Source organism: Pinus tabuliformis, chromosome 7 (assembly GCF_031772625.1).
Source record: "Pinus tabuliformis cultivar Carrire ecotype Pingquan chromosome 7, CPIR1, whole genome shotgun sequence".
NCBI lineage: Eukaryota > Viridiplantae > Streptophyta > Pinopsida > Pinales > Pinaceae > Pinus > Pinus tabuliformis.
The window spans coordinates 1,459,228,634-1,459,252,369 of record NC_142293.1 but is presented as its reverse complement, the minus strand read 5'-3'; the positions used below and the strand labels follow the sequence as shown (position 1 = coordinate 1,459,252,369).

The 23,736-nt window shown below is 37.1% G+C and overlaps 1 protein-coding gene across 1 annotated transcript in view; it reads right to left on the bottom strand.

The window, feature by feature from the left end:
- Window positions 1–360: 360 nt before the first annotated feature.
- LOC149253273 (uncharacterized) overlaps window positions 361–23,736 on the bottom strand; it is a 110,043-nt gene continuing 86,667 nt past the window's right edge. Inside the window, exon 3 of the mRNA XM_089456797.1 lies at window positions 361–597. Within this exon, the coding sequence (XP_089312923.1) occupies window positions 541–597 (57 nt within the window). The 3' untranslated portion in view covers window positions 361–540. The remainder of the gene's footprint in view (window positions 598–23,736) is intronic.

Sequence of the window (23,736 nt, the reverse complement as noted above, 5' to 3'; positions counted from 1 at the left end):
TAAGGCTCAAACCTTTATCTATTTTTGCAAATTTTATTATAAGACATGTATATTGTACTTTAGAACTTTAGTCATCTTTTTTATAAATTCAAAATTAAAATAAATCTAAATTTACACACACACACACACATATATACACTTCATGTACATGAGACATCTATTTTTATCACTAAGCAAAGTTCCATGGTAATGATATGTTAGTCCATGCATGCAACATCGAGTAAGATATAAATATATAAGTAACTTGTAGATTTGATAATTTGTAAATAAAAATAAATAAATCCATTCTCACTACATTTATCAAAAGTAATGTAACATTTATAGAATATAACATCAAATCCACATCATGAATTTAAAAGTCAATTAAGACATTGTCATATACACAAGTCCAAATTCATGTATTTGTATTCAAAATTGGTTCAACTATAAATTTTGCTTTTCTGCAAAATGGATCTTCATTCCCAACATGGATAATGAAAGTTCTGCCAATATAGATGACATAATGGAAAAATGGCATCATCGTTGATCTAGAAAATGGGTCTACAAGTCACTCTTGCCACTCTTAGCACTCCCAAGTGCATTTCCAAATTGAAATTGCTGCAAAAATTACATTATAGCAAATATCATGGGTATCCTTATTTTGGCTATGAACTCAATAATCATCGTTACTCTTTTCATCAGGCACACAATCTTCATTTGAGATTTGGTTAACTCTACACTTGAATGAATTCAATTGTTCCTCAATTTTTCTGGGTCGTACAAAACCAACTTCTTTTAAATGTTGCATATGATTGTAATATAATACAACCTTTGTTAACAACACATAAATTAACCAATCAACCCGTCTATGGCATGCATTGTTCTTCTCACTTAGGTACATTTCCTTGATATACCAATGGTAAGATTTAATTGCATTGTTTGTATCTTGATTGGAGCGTGGAAAATTTATGTACGCTTTTGCTCACATATTTGTAGAAAGAAATTTATTAGTTATGCATTAACAACCATACATATGACATGAAAAATAGAGTCATTAAAACCACTTACAAGAAACTTGCATATTTTGTTGTTGACTAACCAAGTGGTTTTAAAATATTCCAAAAACTCTTTATGTTCACTAAATTCTTAAAAGAAATTTTCAAATGTCTTTCTTACAAATTCATCATTTTGACATGTGCGCATAACTTCTCTTAAAGCACAAAAAATGCAAATTTGGTTTTCCCTTACTTGGACTTTATTTCTAACATTCTCCAACCATGCACGACAAACATGCCACACACATAATAATATTATACACTTGATTGAAGACCTGGAATAACATAAATTTTAGAGAGAATATACATTAATAATATTTTTTCTCTTATAAAAAGAATAAACACATCATCTTAATGGTTCAATTTCAGCAGTAGAATCATCTATCATGAAGGCTTGAACATGCCAATTTGGCCGCTCTTTCTTTCCAATGACAAGTTTGGTCGACATCCATTTCGAAATATTAGTTATAGTATTGTGCAATGATATCACCCAAGCTATTGAATAAAGCTCAAAAGGAGGAAATAAAAAATAATAACTTATTCATGAGTAGAAAGGTTAAATTTCTTCTCTATATGATAAGTTAGAGGCAATTTTATATTGACAATGTCACTCAGGCTAAGAGACGACAGGGGGATAAAGCATTGGGATTGATCTTTCTTTCTATGCTTGGGTGATTGTTATGCCATCACTTCAACAAGTTATAAATGAACCCATCCACCTAATTTAGTGAATGAATAACATTGACCCCAACTCAACAAACATAATATATTTTCTTCTCAACCATCCAATTAACATTCAACTGCTTTATACAATGAATGGGAGGAACGAAATCAAGCCCACCAACTAATTTTTTGAGGTCAAAGAAGCCTTCTAGTGAAATGATAAAGGTCAAAGAAGGCACAACCAATAAGATTTTTCGTCAAGTGCATAAATGTGAGGGAACCACAGTTAAATCTAGCCAAGTAGTCTTAAGAGGGATTGATTTCTCATCACTTTTGATTGAGTGAGAAGTTCCCAACGGGGGGGGCATTATTTTTAACCTATCCAACTAACCATATTAGTTAACATCTATTGGAGAAAAGAGAAAAAAAAATTAAAAAGACCCACACAATACCATCCGTATTTGCCTATTTTATTAAAACAACAATAAGTTGAAGCATCCTTCATTTAAAAACAATTGCAATCAAGATAGTAATAAGAACTCAAAATATTTTGAAGAGAATGATTACCTCAATGCTAGGGTTGTCAATGAAGAGGGGAGAATATCAATGATGTAGTTGGTCATTTGTGGTTTGCTAACAACAATAGACCCCTTTATCACACTCAATTGTTGTTATTCTTGTGTCATAGCTCTAGAACAAATCAATGCAATGGACCAATGAGAATGGCGGGTTTTAAATAATAAAGAAGGTAGAGAGAAAAGAAGAAAATAGAAAGACGCTCAATAAAGTTTCGGTTAAAAAAAAATTCAAATAATATTACATGTTTTATATGGCTTATTCATTGGCTACCCACCACCCACAAATACCTAATTAAATACTAACCACTAAAAACACTAAAAAAATTTACCATACAACATATATTTTCCTATATTATTCCTTTTTAATTAGTCCTTATAAATAAACATTATAATACCATTAAAAATGTAAATTTCAAAAGCATCAAAATTATTTATTATAACCATAAAATCTATAACCTCATTTTTCTTTCTATACAAGGACAAACATCATTTAGAATCCTCCTTAGAGGACCAACAAATACCAACCAAAGTTACGAACAACCCAATAAAACACAATACCATCTTTGAAAATGGTTGACTTGAAACAAAAAAACCTTATTGGTCCTAGTCTTCGCCTAAGACCAATACAATAAGCTAGCTTGCGTTAATATTGAAAAAAAAAATATTGTTATTGTCCCTTTTTCCATTATTTTTATCTAAGCTATTTCTTTTAAATGCAACTTATTTTTTTAGCAAAGGGGATACTTCCTTTAGTTACTTCAAATGCAATGTAATTCATTTGCCACAAAGGTTGAACAATACATTGTGCGAGGGATATATACCCTACAAAACTATGGATTGAACTCTTTATAAACCATTTTTCTAATAGTTTTCCTTTGGAGATAGAGTTTTTTACTCAAATTTCTCTAATGGATGGAAGGTTAAAATCAATTCATGGGCCCTCTAACTCATAGCTCAGTTCACTAAATGAATTGAAAATTTTGAATATTGGAGCTAAACAATCCTCCAACATATTGTTCATTGGCATATATTATGGAAACAATTTACAAATCTCTACCACTCAAATAAAAAAGTTTGAGGAAGCTACCAATTCTTACATATTGGGATCTCTATTTCAACTGCTTGGATGTGGACAAGACAAATTCCATCTAACTTAGGTGATTTAAAAACGGAGGCACTTCAATTTCCATATGATATATAATAAACATATAGAGTTCACCCTAATCTTTGGAGTTCGAAAATGTAGTAGCCATGTTTGTTGTTCACTCGGTTTTTACAGATCCTCTGTGCCAAATTCCTTAGATTTGGCCGATGCTTTATGCTTTTGCGAGTAATTTAACTATACAATCTTCGATTATAATGGATCCTGTTGACTATCTACTCACTCACATTTATGCAAATTCTAACTTTCATTTTATAAAGAACACTTGATGAAGCGTTGTTAAAATGAGAAACTAACTTTGCCTTACTTGATCAAGCTAAACCTTAAACTAGATCTAGTTGCTTAGGTTTTCATATGGAACATGGTAACTAAGCCCACAATGCCCCTTTTCCTTCTACCGCAAGACAACTACTCACACAATGCCCCTTATCTACACTCAAATGTTGCCATTCTTATGTCATAACTTTGAAACAAATCAATGCATGTACCAGTAAGGTGGGTTTTTAGTAGTGAAAATGGCAAAGAAAAAGAAAGCTCCAAGTAAAATTTTGAATAATAATAGGTATTTCAACACAAATTGGGAGGTGGAAGCAAAAAGCACATCACATAATATTATATATTTTATATCCCTTATGCATTCCCTACCCACCTTCTCACTCACAAATACCTATATAGATGCTAACTAAAAACACTACATTTTTAACATACAATAAATATTTTCCTATATTTTTCCTTTTGAATTACTCCTTTCTAAATAAACAAAAAAAGAAAAATTGAGTAATAATGAGTGTTCCCACACAAATTGGAAGGTAGAAGAAAAAAACACATTAAAGGCCAATTGTAAGAATTCAATCGACCACTATTTTTAGAGGCCCAACTCATCTCGGGTCCGACGATGACCAACCAACTTGCCGACCCAATAAGACATACATAATAGCATCTTTGAAAATTGTTGACTCGAAACGAAACACCCTACCAAATTGTTTTGGTATTGGCCTAGAACTAATCCAGTAAGCTAGCTCAGAAATCATGGTCTCCCATGAAGATTGGCTCAAAATTCATGGTCTCAAGTTACGATTGAAAAATGTCTTGTTATCTTGTTATTGTCCTATTGTCCTTTTTTTTTAACATTATTTTTATCTAAGAGATTCTTTTGAAATGCAACTATATTTTGTCAAAAAAATAAACAAAAAAATATTTCCTTAAGTTAATTTGTATGTAATGTACTCCATTAACTACAAAGGTTGAATACATTGTACGAGGGATATGTTGGATTATTGTGTGAATCTCACTCCTTATAAACCATTTTTCTAGCTGCTTACCTTCCCAGATCGGTTTATTGCCTCAAGTTGCTCTAATGGACTGAAGGCTAAAATCAATTCATGGGTTCTCTGCCTCATAGCTTGGTTCACTAAATGAATTGAAAATATTGAATATTGGAGCAAAACAATCCTCTAGCAGCGTCTTCCATTGACCTAAATCAATTTTCCAATCTTTATCACTCAAACAACAAATTTTCAAGGCTTAATTCTACAGATCTAGGAAGCTACCAATCCTTTCATATTTGGATCTCTATTTCAACTCCTTGGATGTTGAGAAGATAAATTCCATCTGATTTGGATGATCTATTGATTTACTACTAAAAATGAAAAAAAAGGCACTTCCAAACAAACAAACAAAAGGCACTTCCAATTTGTGTTTGATATATAACCAAACTATAGAATGCACCCTAATTTTGGTAGTTGCTTTTTTTTATCCAATGCTTTGTTGTTCACCCGTTTTTTTTTGAAATCCATTGTACCAATTTCCCTAGATTTCGCTGACACTTTATGCTTTTGCGAGTAATTAACAATGAATCCTATGAGCTGCTTATAAATATACGTTGTTGAGAAGGTCCTACGATGGGCAAAGTATAGTTTATACAGAGAATAGAATACTCTAGAAGCGCAGGATCTGGTAGAATTCACCAGGGACTTCCAAATATAGCAATTTTATATTCAAATGGCGATTCAGCACATGTTTGAGTTACAATGGCCGTATGACTATTTCTGCAGTTTTTAAAGAGCGGAAATACAATTTCATATGAAAGTGAGTGCTTAGATTTTCGAATCAAACATAATAACTGGGACCCCAATATGCCCATTTTTCCTTGTGAGGCAAGGCAACTACTCACACAATTGGTGACTTATATACACTAATATTACATAGTTTGCAGAAATAATGGTTCCTTCATAGATTTTCACAAGACCATGGTGGTTCGACAAAATATTCGGTCAAAAACTATTTTTGAAACTCCCAAGTCAGCAACGACAAAGATTTTAAATGACCATTCATTGTCTTCTCACAAAATATTTACATGAAAACGTAGAATGACCATTCATTCTACCTGCCATTCAGTGGTTTTTTTCTTAATCTCTAGAAAAAAGTGTAAACATGGTAGATAAACACAATTTTTTTTTTTTAATCTGTATAAAGAAGTGTAAACATGGGTAGATAAACACATACTGTTGTGTTTTTTTCTTTTCAATTCCACCCATTCCATTCACAGCTTTATACTGTGCAGTTTCCAATATTTTGGCCTCCACTAACTGTACAACGATAATAAATATCTAATACACAAAAGGCTGATAGAACAACTAATTTTCCTATGAGAAAACACTCTAGGTTTCCTTACCTGAATCCCAATGTCCTTGGTACAAATCGCCACGGCGCCATGGATTTCAAAAATGGAACGGTGAAGATTCTTTACTTTGAAACCTGTAAAAGTCACTCACTTGGATGATGGTTTCACTTACTTGGGCTTCTTCCTAAAGCCGAATGGCTACAAAAGAAAGGATTGGAATTGGCTTCTTAACAAAATTGGTAAGTGACTAAAACAGTGGTCTCACCATTGGATCTCTTTGGGAGGGCATCTCATTCTTATCAAGTTTGTACTACACAACATTCCCATCTACTGGATGCACATATTCAGACTTCCCAAAGGAGTTTCTTGTAATCTCAATGCTAGTATCTCAAGTTTCATATGGGTTGGCACACAACCAAAACGCAAAGTTCATCTTGCCAATATAGAGATCCTCAATGTTACAGTCTAAAAAGGCTGTTGGGGACTCACGGACATAACCTCTTTCAACTTGCCTTTTCTTCTTAAAAACCTTTGGAGAATAGTGTGCAATTATGGTCTATGGAACCAAATTATGAAGTCAAAATACCTCTTGTTACACAAAATATTGTCACCATGACTATTTGCAGTCAATATGGGTCTATCATCATTCATATTATCCTCCTTAGCAAGTCTCAAACCTCAGCTCTTCATGTCAAGCTTTGAAAATGAGATAAAGACCTTAAAAATCAATAAAGCTCTGGTTCCGCACTTTCTCTCACTATTGCCTGCGGTCCTGCACCCTTGTTCATGTCACCTGCGGACCTGTCTGCTCTGTCTCTAAAGGAGTGGATGCGGATCCCTGTGAAAGTAAAAAAGGCACAAGTTTATTCTTAAAAACTCACTTGTGGTTAATTCTGGATGATTCTAGAAGGAATCTTGACGTGGATGGTTCGCTCCTAGGTGGTTCATGCATCCCAAAACTGAAGGAGCTAATCCCTTGATGAGAGGAGCTTATCCCTTTGAAGCAAGGCTTTATCCCTTTGAAGGTGAACCTAGTAACTTCCCTCCATTGCACTATAAATTAAGGCATTGGGCTGGTTGCTAGGGAGGTTAGAATCTGAACACTTTTTAGGGTAAATGTTGTTGGAATTGAGACTTCCTAATTAAGCTTGAGAGGAGAGATTACATACCTTTTGGCTTCATTGGGCAGAGAGTGAAACTTGTCAAAGTAGAGGAGATTCTTGCTGGACCCTAGGAGGAGCTTGTAAAACATCAAGGCACCAAGGTTGTAAAGTTCTTCCTTGATTAAAGTTAATACAATCAGATTCATTTTTCTCAACAAATTGTCTTATGTGATTTGTTTCATGAATTCCTTGATCATCATGATAAGTATGCTTTATTATATTGGCTTTTCAGGTGCTATTTAATGTGTGTGATTGTTTGTGTTTGCAGATTCTTTACAAGGGAGCTCATTTGGATCAATGGAGTGTGGCTTCCACAAACTTGCACTGGACCCAAGGTAGGCCTAAAACACTTGTTTTCCTTTATCTAGAAATTGCATATTTAGAGAAAGATAGAATCTGTTTGGTTTGTTTGTCGCTAGATATCATTAAATACTAGGGAGGTCGGTCTTGTTCGCAAGAACGACTTATCCGGGCCGACAAAATGGTGACTCCACTGGGGACTTGAATTTTTTATTTTTCCTTTGATTTTACTTTGACTTGAGAAACTGTGTTTTTGTTTTTGTTTTTGGCTTGATGTGTGTGGGATTGGGTAGGTTTAGTTAATCTTGAATTATTTTTTGTTTTTCATGCTTTCGGGAGAGGACCGCACCCTTTGCTTGTAACACAGTGCGGACCTATCCGCACTTTTTCTTTACACACAGAGCGGTCCCGCACCTGGGTAAACTGGGAGCATGCAGACCCTGTCAAAATTTTGAAAAACTTAAGATTTTCTATTTCAGTCGGCTTAGGATTTGTTAATGTGTTTTTAACCTCTGCCCAGATCTGCACGTGACTTGTCAGGAACTTTTCTTAGGTTAATTCCATTGGCATTAGGGTTTTAGGTGAAATTCCAAGAAGTTTTGGTTGTCGGGCTTGATTTTCATTTTGGTCTTGTAGTAGCTCAAAGCTTAGAAGCCTCAGACCACCTTGGTTTTTACTGGCCTTCTTATGAGTCTGACCATTTGCAAAATCTGCCTTTGTTAAGGAATCGATCTTGTTTTTCTCTTTGCGAAACTTCGAAAGGACTTGTGTTAAAAGTTTTGGATTTCATTTTTAGAAAAGAAAACAAAAATTGGTTGTTTTTAGAATGAATTGTGATTCTGGACAAATTAGTCCTTAGTTTGCTTATAGCTAAGGAAAACATCCTTGAAAAGAAATCTTGTAAGCTTTTACTTCAAATAGTTTTTAGAATTTATAGATCTCAAGATTAGATTTTTCCATAGTTTTGAGTGTTTTATAAAAATAAAAATCTCTTTTGAAAAAGTTCGTTTTTGTAGTATTTGAGTGTTTGAAAAGAAAGCGAAATTTTCGTGAGCATAACTAGTTGTCTCGTTTTTTAGTGTATTGGAAAAGACAAAAAGCTCTTCTTTTGATTTGTTTGTTAATGAAAAATTTGTTTTTACAAGCATTTGCATTCTCAACTCTTTCTTAGCTATAAATTCATTGAAGGGAAAAGATTTATTATCATCTTAAGTGCATTTTTTAGTGATTTGGAGTCGAGTCTTCACACCATAAGTTTCATCTCCGCACCTTTTGGATTAAGAAAAAACCAATAAAAATAACGCTTAAAGTAAAATCTATCTAGTAATCTTTTTATTTCTAGGGCTCTTTATCACCAACATAGCTTAGGCTAGTATCTTGGAGTAGGGAGTAATTAACTCTCCAAGATAGTAAAACAAACAAGTAGTTGTATCTTGCGGTAGGAGATAAATTCCAATTGTTACATCTATGCTCTGGGAAAGCTCCTCTTAAAGGAGAAGCACGAGATCATATCTGAACCAGTGTGGGAATCAATCCTTCCTCATTGGGAACGATAGAAGATATTCACGTATTAAAAACGGTAAAACTCGGATTAACAATTGTCGAGGACCCTGGGGTCACTTGTTAGTAAACCTTGGATTATGTCAAGGAGCCTTCAAGGGGATTGAGCTTGTTACTTTGCCTTTGCGCGCGTATCAGATCGTAGACTGTTCCCCCAGGTATATGTGTTTCCGTTGGTAACCTTAATGACCATATTCTATAGGATTCTTTCCTAAGATGACAGTGGAGTGAAGATCCCATTGTACCTGGAGCAGACGTCGGCTAGACTCACTTGGATTTTCTGAGGGGTTCTCTTCACTCGAGACGGTTTAGTGGAGAAACTTGTGCCAGTCTATTCATTAAGTAGGTTTTCGGGGTAACTGTTCCAACCGCCATTTCTGTATTGAATTCTGCGACGTTGGATTTCATCACCAACCAGTGTTTTCGGTACGGAAATTTACTGTTTGTGTGTGGTTTGATCTCCTAGATTCTTTAGGCGTGTGATTCAAAATTGTTTGGTTCTTTAGAGGCTTTAGGTGGTTTTTATTGAGATTTTTCTTTGTTTGCGTGTGAAGTAGTTAAAATATTTAATCGTGGCTGAATTACCAAGGAAATCCCATAGACTTCGGGGCCAACCTCCTGAGTTTTCACCTAGCCAGCTTAAAGGGCTTCGAGTCCTTGTAACTCCTAGTGACAGTAAAGTTGGGTCACCTGAAGAAGGAGAGTCTTCATTGGTTGTACATCCTAATTATCAAGCTCTAGTAACAGATTATAATCCACAATCTATTTCATTTTCCGAAGTTACTGGTAGTTTTTCATCTACTAGTGATTTAGCTGAGGAACCTGAAATATCTGAACCTGAAACTGAATTTCTTGCTACTCCAACATCAGGATTTTCCTCTCCAACTTCCAGTGGTCCTGATTCACCCAGGGTAGAAAGACTCATTACCCAAAATCTTCCTTCTGGACTTATTGCTATTGAAGAACTTGTTACTCTGGAAGAAAGTATCCCTATCCCTGAAAATCAACTAGCTATAGAACTTAGGGAGCGTGAATCGATCTTTTACGGTCCACCTAGGAGGGACGCTTGGTATCTTTCATTGACCAATTTTTTGGAAAACCCGGGACTAAGTTTTTCACCACCTCGAATTCTTTTTCACCCAACACCTAGGGGTTATTATCCTCCGTTAAATATGTCAAGACAGTCATCCATGTTTTCTCAATCTCCAGAAACCTTTTTATATGGCGGTCCTTATGTTCCCTTTGGGTATCAGTCACTTACTGGTACTTTTTCGGGAGCATCTCCTCAACCTATTGAACAAGGGTTATTAACTAGTAATAACGGAACTAAGCCGTTGAGTGTAGAAGATATTCGCATGATGTCAGGTACTATTCCTAATCCGCAACCTCAAGGTGGCCAGTTATCGCCTGGGGGCAGCCTCAAAGTCCTCAATTATCACCTGGGGGGCAGCCTCAAGGTACCCAATTTCCCCCTGGGGGGCAACCTCAAGGACAGTACATACCTACGGGACAGCATATTCCTCAATGTCAACCCCAAACTCAGTATGTATGTCAAGGTCAACCCCAGTATCAATATGTACCTCAAGGTCAACCCCAGTATCAGTACATGCCTCAAGGTTATCAACCTCAAGGTCTGTACCCAACTCAAGGTTTCCAACCACCTTCTGGTCAATCATTTGTCCAAGGAGCTGGAAATGTACCTTTGAATTATCAACCCTACCCTCAACCCGTTATGGTCCTCAATATTCTCAACCTGCTGTGGGTTCGTACCCTGGAATGAACATAGTGTGGGATCCATCTCAATCTCAGCAGATCTTGCAACCGAATGTGCAGTTGTCATCTCAAATTGGACAACCTTTGGTTTCTGGTTCACCCCAGCAACCTGTCCAGTCTATTATTCAAACTTCTGCACCTTCTGTAGTTTCTCAGCCTGGGCCTAGTACGCCTCGTACTCCACCTCAAACGACTGCAGAAACTACTGCAACATCTGTTCAATCTACCCCACCTACTTCTGGAGTATCGACAGCTCCGGTTTTTACTGTTCATGTATCAACCCCTCAAGCATATTTACCTCAGTCTAGATCCACAATTCAAACTTTGGTTCAAATGCCGGTAGGACAACTTGGTCCAAGTACGGTTGTCGCAAGTCAACCTCAATTTACTTATCAACTGTACCAGGGACAGTACCAATTCGGCCCTACTGTGCAGCAGCCAATCTATCAATATCAATTCAAGGCTTAATTCTACAGATCTAGAAAGCTACCAATCCTTTCATATTTGGATCTCTATTTCAACTCCTTGGATGTTGAGAAGATAAATTCCATCTGATTTAGATGATCTATTGATTTACTACTAAAAATGAAAAAAAAGGCACTTCCAAACAAACAAACAAAAGGCACTTCCAATTTGTGTTTGATATATAACCAAACTATAGAATGCACCCTAATTTTGGTAGTTGCTTTTTTTTATCCAATGCTTTGTTGTTAACCCGTTTTTTTTGGAAATCCATTGTACCAATTTCCCTAGATTTTGCTAACACTTTATGCTTTTGCGAGTAATTAACAATGAATCCTATGAGCTGCTTATAAATATACGTTGTTGAGAAGGTCCTACGATGGGCAAAGTGTAGTTTCTACAGAGAATAGAATACTCTAGAAGCGCAGGATCTGGTAGCATTCACCAGGGACTTCCAAATATAGAAATTGTATATTCAAATGGAAATTCAACACATGTTTGAGTTACAATGGCCGTATGACTATTTCTGTAGTTTTTAAAGAGCAGAAATACAATTTCATATGAAAGTGAGTGCTTAGATTTTCGAATCAAACATAATAACTGGGACCCCAATATGCCCATTTTTCCTTGTGAGGCAAGTCAAATACTCACACAATTGGTGACTTATATACATTAATATTACATAGTTTGCATAAATAATGGTTCCTTCATAGATTTTCACAAGACCATGGTGGTTCAACAAAATATTCAGTCAACCACTATTTTTGAAACTCCCAAGTCGGCAACGACAAAGATTTTAAATGACCATTCATTGTCTTCTCACAAAATATTTACATGAAAACATAGAATGACCATTCATCCTACCTACCATTCAGTGGTTTTTATTCTTAATCTCTAGAAAAAAGTGTAAACATGGTAGATAAACAATTTTTTTTTTTTAATCTGTATAAAGAAGTGTAAACATGGGTAGATAAACACATACTGTTGTGTTTTTTTCTTTTCAATTCCACCCATTCCATTCACAGCTTTATACTGTGCAGTTTCCAATATTTTGGCCTCCACTAACTGTACAACGATAATAAATATCTAATACACAAAAGGCTGATAGAACAACTAATTTTCCTATGAGAAAACACTCTAGGTTTCCTTACCTGAATCCCAATGTCCTTGGTACAAATCGCCACGGCGCCATGGATTTCAAAAATGGAACGGTGAAGATTCTTTACTTTGAAACCTGTAAAAGTCACTCACTTGGATGATGGTTTCACTTACTTGGGCTTCTTCCTAAAGCCGAATGGCTACAAAAGAAAGGATTGGAATTGGCTTCTTAACAAAATTGGTAAGTGACTAAAACAGTGGTCTCACCATTGGATCTCTTTGGGAGGGCATCTCATTCTTATCAAGTTTGTACTACACAACATTCCCATCTACTGGATGCACATATTCAGACTTCCCAAAGGAGTTTCTTGTAATCTCAATGCTAGTATCTCAAGTTTCATATGGGTTGGCACACAACCAAAACGCAAAGTTCATCTTGCCAATATAGAGATCCTCAATGTTACAGTCTAAAAAGGCTGTTGGGGACTCACGGACATAACCTCTTTCAACTTGCCTTTTCTTCTTAAAAACCTTTGGAGAATAGTGTGCAATTATGGTCTATGGAACCAAATTATGAAGTCAAAATACCTCTTGTTACACAAAATATTGTCACCATGACTATTTGCAGTCAATATGGGTCTATCATCATTCATATTATCCTCCTTAGCAAGTCTCAAACCTCAGCTCTTCATGTCAAGCTTTGAAAATGAGATAAAGACCTTAAAAATCAATAAAGCTCTGGTTCCGCACTTTCTCTCACTATTGCCTGCGGTCCTGCACCCCTTGTTCATGTCACCTGCGGACCTGTCTGCTCTGTCTCTAAAGGAGTGGATGCGGATCCCTGTGAAAGTAAAAAAGGCACAAGTTTATTCTTAAAAACTCACTTGTGGTTAATTCTGGATGATTCTAGAAGGAATCTTGACGTGGATGGTTCGCTCCTAGGTGGTTCATGCATCCCAAAACTGAAGGAGCTAATCCCTTGATGAGAGGAGCTTATCCCTTTGAAGCAAGGCTTTATCCCTTTGAAGGTGAACCTAGTAACTTCCCTCCATTGCACTATAAATTAAGGCATTGGGCTGGTTGCTAGGGAGGTTAGAATCTGAACACTTTTTAGGGTAAATGTTGTTGGAATTGAGACTTCCTAATTAAGCTTGAGAGGAGAGATTACATACCTTTTGGCTTCATTGGGAAGAGAGTGAAACTTGTCAAAGTAGAGGAGATTCTTGCTGGACCCTAGGAGGAGCTTGTAAAACATCAAGGCACCAAGGTTGTAAAGTTCTTCCTTGATTAAAGTTAATACAATCAGATTCATTTTTCTCAACAAATTGTCTTATGTGATTTGTTTCATGAATTCCTTGATCATCATGATAAGTATGCTTTATTATATTGGCTTTTCAGGTGCTATTTAATGTGTGTGATTGTTTGTGTTTGCAGATTCTTTACAAGGGAGCTCATTTGGATCAATGGAGTGTGGCTTCCACAAACTTGCACTGGACCCAAGGTAGGCCTAAAACACTTGTTTTCCTTTATCTAGAAATTGCATATTTAGAGAAAGATAGAATCTGTTTGGTTTGTTTGTCGCTAGATATCATTAAATACTAGGGAGGTCGGTCTTGTTCGCAAGAACGACTTATCCGGGCCGACAAAATGGTGACTCCACTGGGGACTTGAATTTTTTATTTTTCCTTTGATTTTACTTTGACTTGAGAAACTGTGTTTTTGTTTTTGTTTTTGGCTTGATGTGTGTGGGATTGGGTAGGTTTAGTTAATCTTGAATTATTTTTTGTTTTTCATGCTTTCGGGAGAGGACCGCACCCTTTGCTTGTAACACAGTGCGGACCTATCCGCACTTTTTCTTTACACACAGAGCGGTCCCGCACCTGGGTAAACTGGGAGCATGCAGACCCTGTCAAAATTTTGAAAAACTTAAGATTTTCTATTTCAGTCGGCTTAGGATTTGTTAATGTGTTTTTAACCTCTGCCCAGATCTGCACGTGACTTGTCAGGAACTTTTCTTAGGTTAATTCCATTGGCATTAGGGTTTTAGGTGAAATTCCAAGAAGTTTTGGTTGTCGGGCTTGATTTTCATTTTGGTCTTGTAGTAGCTCAAAGCTTAGAAGCCTCAGACCACCTTGGTTTTTACTGGCCTTCTTATGAGTCTGACCATTTGCAAAATCTGCCTTTGTTAAGGAATCGATCTTGTTTTTCTCTTTGCGAAACTTCGAAAGGACTTGTGTTAAAAGTTTTGGATTTCATTTTTAGAAAATAAAACAAAAATTGGTTGTTTTTAGAATGAATTGTGATTCTGGACAAATTAGTCCTTAGTTTGCTTATAGCTAAGGAAAACATCCTTGAAAAGAAATCTTGTAAGCTTTTACTTCAAATAGTTTTTAGAATTTATAGATCTCAAGATTAGATTTTTCCATAGTTTTGAGTGTTTTATAAAAATAAAAATCTCTTTTGAAAAAGTTCGTTTTTGTAGTATTTGAGTGTTTGAAAAGAAAGCGAAATTTTCGTGAGCATAACTAGTTGTCTCGTTTTTTAGTGTATTGGAAAAGACAAAAAGCTCTTCTTTTGATTTGTTTGTTAATGAAAAATTTGTTTTTACAAGCATTTGCATTCTCAACTCTTTCTTAGCTATAAATTCATTGAAGGGAAAAGATTTATTATCATCTTAAGTGCATTTTTTAGTGATTTGGAGTCGAGTCTTCACACCATAAGTTTCATCTCCGCACCTTTTGGATTAAGAAAAAACCAATAAAAATAACGCTTAAAGTAAAATCTATCTAGTAATCTTTTTATTTCTAGGGCTCTTTATCACCAACATAGCTTAGGCTAGTATCTTGGAGTAGGGAGTAATTAACTCTCCAAGATAGTAAAACAAACAAGTAGTTGTATCTTGCGGTAGGAGATAAATTCCAATTGTTACATCTATGCTCTGGGAAAGCTCCTCTTAAAGGAGAAGCACGAGATCATATCTGAACCAGTGTGGGAATCAATCCTTCCTCATTGGGAACGATAGAAGATATTCACGTATTAAAAACGGTAAAACTCGGATTAACAATTGTCGAGGACCCTGGGGTCACTTGTTAGTAAACCTTGGATTATGTCAAGGAGCCTTCAAGGGGATTGAGCTTGTTACTTTGCCTTTGCGCGCGTATCAGATCGTAGACTGTTCCCCCAGGTATATGTGTTTCCGTTGGTAACCTTAATGACCATATTCTATAGGATTCTTTCCTAAGATGACAGTGGAGCGAAGATCCCATTGTACCTGGAGCAGACGTCGGCTAGACTCACTTGGATTTTCTGAGGGGTTCTCTTCACTCGAGACGGTTTAGTGGAGAAACTTGTGCCAGTCTATTCATTAAGTAGGTTTTCGGGGTAACTGTTCCAACCGCCATTTCTGTATTGAATTCTGCGACGTTGGATTTCATCACCAACCAGTGTTTTCGGTACGGAAATTTACTGTTTGTGTGTGGTTTGATCTCCTAGATTCTTTAGGCGTGTGATTCAAAATTGTTTGGTTCTTTAGAGGCTTTAGGTGGTTTTTATTGAGATTTTTCTTTGTTTGTGTGTGAAGTAGTTAAAATATTTAATCGTGGCTGAATTACCAAGGAAATCCCATAGACTTCGGGGCCAACCTCCTGAGTTTTCACCTAGCCAGCTTAAAGGGCTTCGAGTCCTTGTAACTCCTAGTGACAGTAAAGTTGGGTCACCTGAAGAAGGAGAGTCTTCATTGGTTGTACATCCTAATTATCAAGCTCTAGTAACAGATTATAATCCACAATCTATTTCATTTTCCGAAGTTACTGGTAGTTTTTCATCTACTAGTGATTTAGCTGAGGAACCTGAAATATCTGAACCTGAAACTGAATTTCTTGCTACTCCAACATCAGGATTTTCCTCTCCAACTTCCAGTGGTCCTGATTCACCCAGGGTAGAAAGACTCATTACCCAAAATCTTCCTTCTGGACTTATTGCTATTGAAGAACTTGTTACTCTGGAAGAAAGTATCCCTATCCCTGAAAATCAACTAGCTATAGAACTTAGGGAGCGTGAATCGATCTTTTACGGTCCACCTAGGAGGGACGCTTGGTATCTTTCATTGACCAATTTTTTGGAAAACCCGGGACTAAGTTTTTCACCACCTCGAATTCTTTTTCACCCAACACCTAGGGGTTATTATCCTCCGTTAAATATGTCAAGACAGTCATCCATGTTTTCTCAATCTCCAGAAACCTTTTTATATGGCGGTCCTTATGTTCCCTTTGGGTATCAGTCACTTACTGGTACTTTTTCGGGAGCATCTCCTCAACCTATTGAACAAGGGTTATTAACTAGTAATAACGGAACTAAGCCGTTGAGTGTAGAAGATATTCGCATGATGTCAGGTACTATTCCTAATCCGCAACCTCAAGGTGGCCAGTTATCGCCTGGGGGCAGCCTCAAAGTCCTCAATTATCACCTGGGGGGCAGCCTCAAGGTACCCAATTTCCCCCTGGGGGGCAACCTCAAGGACAGTACATACCTACGGGACAGCATATTCCTCAATGTCAACCCCAAACTCAGTATGTATGTCAAGGTCAACCCCAGTATCAATATGTACCTCAAGGTCAACCCCAGTATCAGTACATGCCTCAAGGTTATCAACCTCAAGGTCTGTACCCAACTCAAGGTTTCCAACCACCTTCTGGTCAATCATTTGTCCAAGGAGCTGGAAATGTACCTTTGAATTATCAACCCTACCCTCAACCCGGTTATGGTCCTCAATATTCTCAACCTGCTGTGGGTTCGTACCCTGGAATGAACATAGTGTGGGATCCATCTCAATCTCAGCAGATCTTGCAACCGAATGTGCAGTTGTCATCTCAAATTGGACAACCTTTGGTTTCTGGTTCACCCCAGCAACCTGTCCAGTCTATTATTCAAACTTCTGCACCTTCTGTAGTTTCTCAGCCTGGGCCTAGTACGCCTCGTACTCCACCTCAAACGACTGCAGAAACTACTGCAACATCTGTTCAATCTACCCCACCTACTTCTGGAGTATCGACAGCTCCGGTTTTTACTGTTCATGTATCAACCCCTCAAGCATATTTACCTCAGTCTAGATCCACAATTCAAACTTTGGTTCAAATGCCGGTAGGACAACTTGGTCCAAGTACGGTTGTCGCAAGTCAACCTCAATTTACTTATCAACTGTACCAGGGACAGTACCAATTCGGCCCTACTGTGCAGCAGCCAATCTATCAATATCAATTCAAGGCTTAATTCTACAGATCTAGAAAGCTACCAATCCTTTCATATTTGGATCTCTATTTCAACTCCTTGGATGTTGAGAAGATAAATTCCATCTGATTTAGATGATCTATTGATTTACTACTAAAAATGAAAAAAAAGGCACTTCCAAACAAACAAACAAAAGGCACTTCCAATTTGTGTTTGATATATAACCAAACTATAGAATGCACCCTAATTTTGGTAGTTGCTTTTTTTTATCCAATGCTTTGTTGTTAACCCGTTTTTTTTGGAAATCCATTGTACCAATTTCCCTAGATTTTGCTAACACTTTATGCTTTTGCGAGTAATTAACAATGAATCCTATGAGCTGCTTATAAATATACGTTGTTGAGAAGGTCCTACGATGGGCAAAGTGTAGTTTCTACAGAGAATAGAATACTCTAGAAGCGCAGGATCTGGTAGCATTCACCAGGGACTTCCAAATATAGAAATTGTATATTCAAATGGAAATTCAACACATGTTTGAGTTACAATGGCCGTATGACTATTTCTGTAGTTTTTAAAGAGCAGAAATACAATTTCATATGAAAGTGAGTGCTTAGATTTTCGAATCAAACATAATAACTGGGACCCCAATATGCCCATTTTTCCTTGTGAGGCAAGTCAAATACTCACACAATTGGTGACTTATATACATTAATATTACATAGTTTGCATAAATAATGGTTCCTTCATAGATTTTCACAAGACCATGGTGGTTCAACAAAATATTCAGTCAACCACTATTTTTGAAACTCCCAAGTCGGCAACGACAAAGATTTTAAATGACCATTCATTGTCTTCTCACAAAATATTTACATGAAAACATAGAATGACCATTCATCCTACCTACCATTCAGTGGTTTTTATTCTTAATCTCTAGAAAAAAGTGTAAACATGGTAGATAAACAATTTTTTTTTTTTAATCTGTATAAAGAAGTGTAAACATGGGTAGATAAACACATACTGTTGTGTTTTTTTCTTTTCAATTCCACCCATTCCATTCACAGCTTTATACTGTGCAGTTTCCAATATTTTGGCCTCCACTAACTGTACAACGATAATAAATATCTAATACACAAAAGGCTGATAGAACAACTAATTTTCCTATGAGAAAACACTCTAGGTTTCCTTACCTGAATCCCAATGTCCTTGGTACAAATCGCCACGGCGCCATGGATTTCAAAAATGGAACGGTGAAGATTCTTTACTTTGAAACCTGTAAAAGTCACTCACTTGGATGATGGTTTCACTTACTTGGGCTTCTTCCTAAAGCCGAATGGCTACAAAAGAAAGGATTGGAATTGGCTTCTTAACAAAATTGGTAAGTGACTAAAACAGTGGTCTCACCATTGGATCTCTTTGGGAGGGCATCTCATTCTTATCAAGTTTGTACTACACAACATTCCCATCTACTGGATGCACATATTCAGACTTCCCAAAGGAGTTTCTTGTAATCTCAATGCTAGTATCTCAAGTTTCATATGGGTTGGCACACAACCAAAACGCAAAGTTCATCTTGCCAATATAGAGATCCTCAATGTTACAGTCTAAAAAGGCTGTTGGGGACTCACGGACATAACCTCTTTCAACTTGCCTTTTCTTCTTAAAAACCTTTGGAGAATAGTGTGCAATTATGGTCTATGGAACCAAATTATGAAGTCAAAATACCTCTTGTTACACAAAATATTGTCACCATGACTATTTGCAGTCAATATGGGTCTATCATCATTCATATTATCCTCCTTAGCAAGTCTCAAACCTCAGCTCTTCATGTCAAGCTTTGAAAATGAGATAAAGACCTTAAAAATCAATAAAGCTCTGGTTCCGCACTTTCTCTCACTATTGCCTGCGGTCCTGCACCCCTTGTTCATGTCACCTGCGGACCTGTCTGCTCTGTCTCTAAAGGAGTGGATGCGGATCCCTGTGAAAGTAAAAAAGGCACAAGTTTATTCTTAAAAACTCACTTGTGGTTAATTCTGGATGATTCTAGAAGGAATCTTGACGTGGATGGTTCGCTCCTAGGTGGTTCATGCATCCCAAAACTGAAGGAGCTAATCCCTTGATGAGAGGAGCTTATCCCTTTGAAGCAAGGCTTTATCCCTTTGAAGGTGAACCTAGTAACTTCCCTCCATTGCACTATAAATTAAGGCATTGGGCTGGTTGCTAGGGAGGTTAGAATCTGAACACTTTTTAGGGTAAATGTTGTTGGAATTGAGACTTCCTAATTAAGCTTGAGAGGAGAGATTACATACCTTTTGGCTTCATTGGGAAGAGAGTGAAACTTGTCAAAGTAGAGGAGATTCTTGCTGGACCCTAGGAGGAGCTTGTAAAACATCAAGGCACCAAGGTTGTAAAGTTCTTCCTTGATTAAAGTTAATACAATCAGATTCATTTTTCTCAACAAATTGTCTTATGTGATTTGTTTCATGAATTCCTTGATCATCATGATAAGTATGCTTTATTATATTGGCTTTTCAGGTGCTATTTAATGTGTGTGATTGTTTGTGTTTGCAGATTCTTTACAAGGGAGCTCATTTGGATCAATGGAGTGTGGCTTCCACAAACTTGCACTGGACCCAAGGTAGGCCTAAAACACTTGTTTTCCTTTATCTAGAAATTGCATATTTAGAGAAAGATAGAATCTGTTTGGTTTGTTTGTCGCTAGATATCATTAAATACTAGGGAGGTCGGTCTTGTTCGCAAGAACGACTTATCCGGGCCGACAAAATGGTGACTCCACTGGGGACTTGAATTTTTTATTTTTCCTTTGATTTTACTTTGACTTGAGAAACTGTGTTTTTGTTTTTGTTTTTGGCTTGATGTGTGTGGGATTGGGTAGGTTTAGTTAATCTTGAATTATTTTTTGTTTTTCATGCTTTCGGGAGAGGACCGCACCCTTTGCTTGTAACACAGTGCGGACCTATCCGCACTTTTTCTTTACACACAGAGCGGTCCCGCACCTGGGTAAACTGGGAGCATGCAGACCCTGTCAAAATTTTGAAAAACTTAAGATTTTCTATTTCAGTCGGCTTAGGATTTGTTAATGTGTTTTTAACCTCTGCCCAGATCTGCACGTGACTTGTCAGGAACTTTTCTTAGGTTAATTCCATTGGCATTAGGGTTTTAGGTGAAATTCCAAGAAGTTTTGGTTGTCGGGCTTGATTTTCATTTTGGTCTTGTAGTAGCTCAAAGCTTAGAAGCCTCAGACCACCTTGGTTTTTACTGGCCTTCTTATGAGTCTGACCATTTGCAAAATCTGCCTTTGTTAAGGAATCGATCTTGTTTTTCTCTTTGCGAAACTTCGAAAGGACTTGTGTTAAAAGTTTTGGATTTCATTTTTAGAAAATAAAACAAAAATTGGTTGTTTTTAGAATGAATTGTGATTCTGGACAAATTAGTCCTTAGTTTGCTTATAGCTAAGGAAAACATCCTTGAAAAGAAATCTTGTAAGCTTTTACTTCAAATAGTTTTTAGAATTTATAGATCTCAAGATTAGATTTTTCCATAGTTTTGAGTGTTTTATAAAAATAAAAATCTCTTTTGAAAAAGTTCGTTTTTGTAGTATTTGAGTGTTTGAAAAGAAAGCGAAATTTTCGTGAGCATAACTAGTTGTCTCGTTTTTTAGTGTATTGGAAAAGACAAAAAGCTCTTCTTTTGATTTGTTTGTTAATGAAAAATTTGTTTTTACAAGCATTTGCATTCTCAACTCTTTCTTAGCTATAAATTCATTGAAGGGAAAAGATTTATTATCATCTTAAGTGCATTTTTTAGTGATTTGGAGTCGAGTCTTCACACCATAAGTTTCATCTCCGCACCTTTTGGATTAAGAAAAAACCAATAAAAATAACGCTTAAAGTAAAATCTATCTAGTAATCTTTTTATTTCTAGGGCTCTTTATCACCAACATAGCTTAGGCTAGTATCTTGGAGTAGGGAGTAATTAACTCTCCAAGATAGTAAAACAAACAAGTAGTTGTATCTTGCGGTAGGAGATAAATTCCAATTGTTACATCTATGCTCTGGGAAAGCTCCTCTTAAAGGAGAAGCACGAGATCATATCTGAACCAGTGTGGGAATCAATCCTTCCTCATTGGGAACGATAGAAGATATTCACGTATTAAAAACGGTAAAACTCGGATTAACAATTGTCGAGGACCCTGGGGTCACTTGTTAGTAAACCTTGGATTATGTCAAGGAGCCTTCAAGGGGATTGAGCTTGTTACTTTGCCTTTGCGCGCGTATCAGATCGTAGACTGTTCCCCCAGGTATATGTGTTTCCGTTGGTAACCTTAATGACCATATTCTATAGGATTCTTTCCTAAGATGACAGTGGAGCGAAGATCCCATTGTACCTGGAGCAGACGTCGGCTAGACTCACTTGGATTTTCTGAGGGGTTCTCTTCACTCGAGACGGTTTAGTGGAGAAACTTGTGCCAGTCTATTCATTAAGTAGGTTTTCGGGGTAACTGTTCCAACCGCCATTTCTGTATTGAATTCTGCGACGTTGGATTTCATCACCAACCAGTGTTTTCGGTACGGAAATTTACTGTTTGTGTGTGGTTTGATCTCCTAGATTCTTTAGGCGTGTGATTCAAAATTGTTTGGTTCTTTAGAGGCTTTAGGTGGTTTTTATTGAGATTTTTCTTTGTTTGTGTGTGAAGTAGTTAAAATATTTAATCGTGGCTGAATTACCAAGGAAATCCCATAGACTTCGGGGCCAACCTCCTGAGTTTTCACCTAGCCAGCTTAAAGGGCTTCGAGTCCTTGTAACTCCTAGTGACAGTAAAGTTGGGTCACCTGAAGAAGGAGAGTCTTCATTGGTTGTACATCCTAATTATCAAGCTCTAGTAACAGATTATAATCCACAATCTATTTCATTTTCCGAAGTTACTGGTAGTTTTTCATCTACTAGTGATTTAGCTGAGGAACCTGAAATATCTGAACCTGAAACTGAATTTCTTGCTACTCCAACATCAGGATTTTCCTCTCCAACTTCCAGTGGTCCTGATTCACCCAGGGTAGAAAGACTCATTACCCAAAATCTTCCTTCTGGACTTATTGCTATTGAAGAACTTGTTACTCTGGAAGAAAGTATCCCTATCCCTGAAAATCAACTAGCTATAGAACTTAGGGAGCGTGAATCGATCTTTTACGGTCCACCTAGGAGGGACGCTTGGTATCTTTCATTGACCAATTTTTTGGAAAACCCGGGACTAAGTTTTTCACCACCTCGAATTCTTTTTCACCCAACACCTAGGGGTTATTATCCTCCGTTAAATATGTCAAGACAGTCATCCATGTTTTCTCAATCTCCAGAAACCTTTTTATATGGCGGTCCTTATGTTCCCTTTGGGTATCAGTCACTTACTGGTACTTTTTCGGGAGCATCTCCTCAACCTATTGAACAAGGGTTATTAACTAGTAATAACGGAACTAAGCCGTTGAGTGTAGAAGATATTCGCATGATGTCAGGTACTATTCCTAATCCGCAACCTCAAGGTGGCCAGTTATCGCCTGGGGGCAGCCTCAAAGTCCTCAATTATCACCTGGGGGGCAGCCTCAAGGTACCCAATTTCCCCCTGGGGGCAACCTCAAGGACAGTACATACCTACGGGACAGCATATTCCTCAATGTCAACCCCAAACTCAGTATGTATGTCAAGGTCAACCCCAGTATCAATATGTACCTCAAGGTCAACCCCAGTATCAGTACGTGCCTCAAGGTTATCAACCTCAAGGTCAGTACCCAACTCAAGGTTTCCAACCACCTTCTGGTCAATCATTTGTCCAAGGAGCTGGAAATGTACCTTTGAATTATCAACCCTACCCTCAACCCGGTTATGGTCCTCAATATTCTCAACCTGCTGTGGGTTCGTACCCTGGAATGAACATAGTGTGGGATCCATCTCAATCTCAGCAGATCTTGCAACCGAATGTGCAGTTGTCATCTCAAATTGGACAACCTTTGGTTTCTGGTTCACCCCAGCAACCTGTCCAGTCTATTATTCAAACTTCTGCACCTTCTGTAGTTTCTCAGCCTGG